General features: G+C 39.1%; 1 protein-coding gene across 3 annotated transcripts in view; it reads right to left on the reverse strand.

Annotated features, from left to right (window-relative positions):
* Nucleotides 1–1,574, reverse strand: part of CCDC88C (coiled-coil domain containing 88C) — a 95,716-nt gene that overhangs the window by 27,424 nt on the left and 66,718 nt on the right. For all 3 annotated transcript variants that reach the window (XM_014311858.2, XM_031066167.1, XM_031066166.1), the window contains exon 14: nucleotides 1,175–1,312. In XM_014311858.2, coding sequence (XP_014167333.1) covers nucleotides 1,175–1,312 — 138 coding nt within the window. The remainder of the gene's footprint in view (nucleotides 1–1,174; nucleotides 1,313–1,574) is intronic.

Below are 1,574 nucleotides of genomic sequence, written 5' to 3' on the forward strand. Positions count from 1 at the left end.
CAGACAGAGGACCTTCAGAGAACACCTTGGTGAAGATGCTTTGTTACAAATCATTCTTAATAGAGGGTATCTTTCAATCCAGGTTTACGTTCATCTTGGGGACCTGAAGACTGAAATTATCTCTGGTAAGGTGCCAGGAACCTCACAATACTTGAAAATGTAGAGCAGTTACAGATGTCATTAAAGACACACTTCCTGTAAGGACAGTACACTTACCCACTGGTCAAATTTCAGCTGATGCAATTGTAATTTAGACTGCAATTTGCATTTGATTCTTATGCTAGACAACATCCACACAAATCAAAAGGGCCTAGACTTGAAAAAACCACAAACTACTCTTTTTTAACAACTGGGAATATTTCTGGTTTTACTTCCTGCCCTACCTTCAAACCTCCTATTAATTCCTGCCACAGAAAGTCTGTATTTGTTCTAACAAAAATATAAGACTCTGTTGGTAAAGTGCAGTTTCCCAGGGACAAGTCTCGGTAAAAATTCTTTAAGATGAAAAGAACTACACAAATTAGACATTTCGCTATTTCATTTTCACCTCACAAAAACTTAAGAGTAGATTTTAATACATGTTGAGAATATTCAGACCAGTCTCTAATGATCTGTGCCTGTGTTTTTTTAATTTGTCAAATCAGTACAGATGATACTTGCACAAACCTGTAATAAGAGAGTTTTCAGGCATTGCACATGAACTGCAGCACAGTGGTAAAAGCTGACGGGCAATTAAAATGTCAATCCAGAAGACAAGTACTTTCTCAGCATCTCTTTTAAATAAAGCAAAAAGGCTGAGTGCCTACGAACCTCAATCAACCAAACCAACCATGCCATACTGGTGATGGAAGACCACCTTCAGCAACCAAATGGGGATTTATTTGCGCATCCTAAAACCAGTTGGTATTCCACTGAGTAAGATTCAAGGGCTTTTTCACTCAAGGGGGCATGTTCATATAATAGCCTGAAGATCCCCTTATAGTAATAAGAGCAGGAATCAGCAAAACACGTTGGGCTTTAAGACTTGAAGAAGATTTTAACCTAGATTTGAACAAGTTCAACCTGCACTTAACAGCTCTCAAATTGCCATATCTCCCTGAGAGAACCAGATGCTGTAAATGGCATCACTGAATTACTGAGCACATGTTGTTATATTACATTGAGAAATTCACACCTGTCTGTCTTTGTCGGCTTTTAGAGTCTCCATGACAACTTGTAGCTGCTCTTTATCTTTTATCAGCTCCTCACTCAAGGTTTCCAAATCTTGATTGCTTTGCTTCTCTTTTTCAATTTGATTTTGCAACTTCTCAATCTGTGTGAAGAGAACACACCAAAACACATCAACCACAGCTGGACACAAGGACTGTCTGCACTTTAAGTCATTTTGAAGACCAGAGAGAAATGAGATGGGAACTATGGCTAAATGATTAAATCCCTCTCTCCTGCAGTTACCAGTCTCAGAGGAGGAAATGGACTGCCTTGTTTTTCTCACAGTGCTAAGACTCTTCTTCGTGCCTTTGAAGATCAGAGCACATAAGGCACAGCAGTAAGAAATTCTTAGCTCACCTACCTGC

This window comes from Geospiza fortis, unplaced genomic scaffold, assembly GCF_000277835.1.
Source record: "Geospiza fortis unplaced genomic scaffold, GeoFor_1.0 scaffold23, whole genome shotgun sequence".
In the NCBI taxonomy this organism is placed as follows: domain Eukaryota; kingdom Metazoa; phylum Chordata; class Aves; order Passeriformes; family Thraupidae; genus Geospiza; species Geospiza fortis.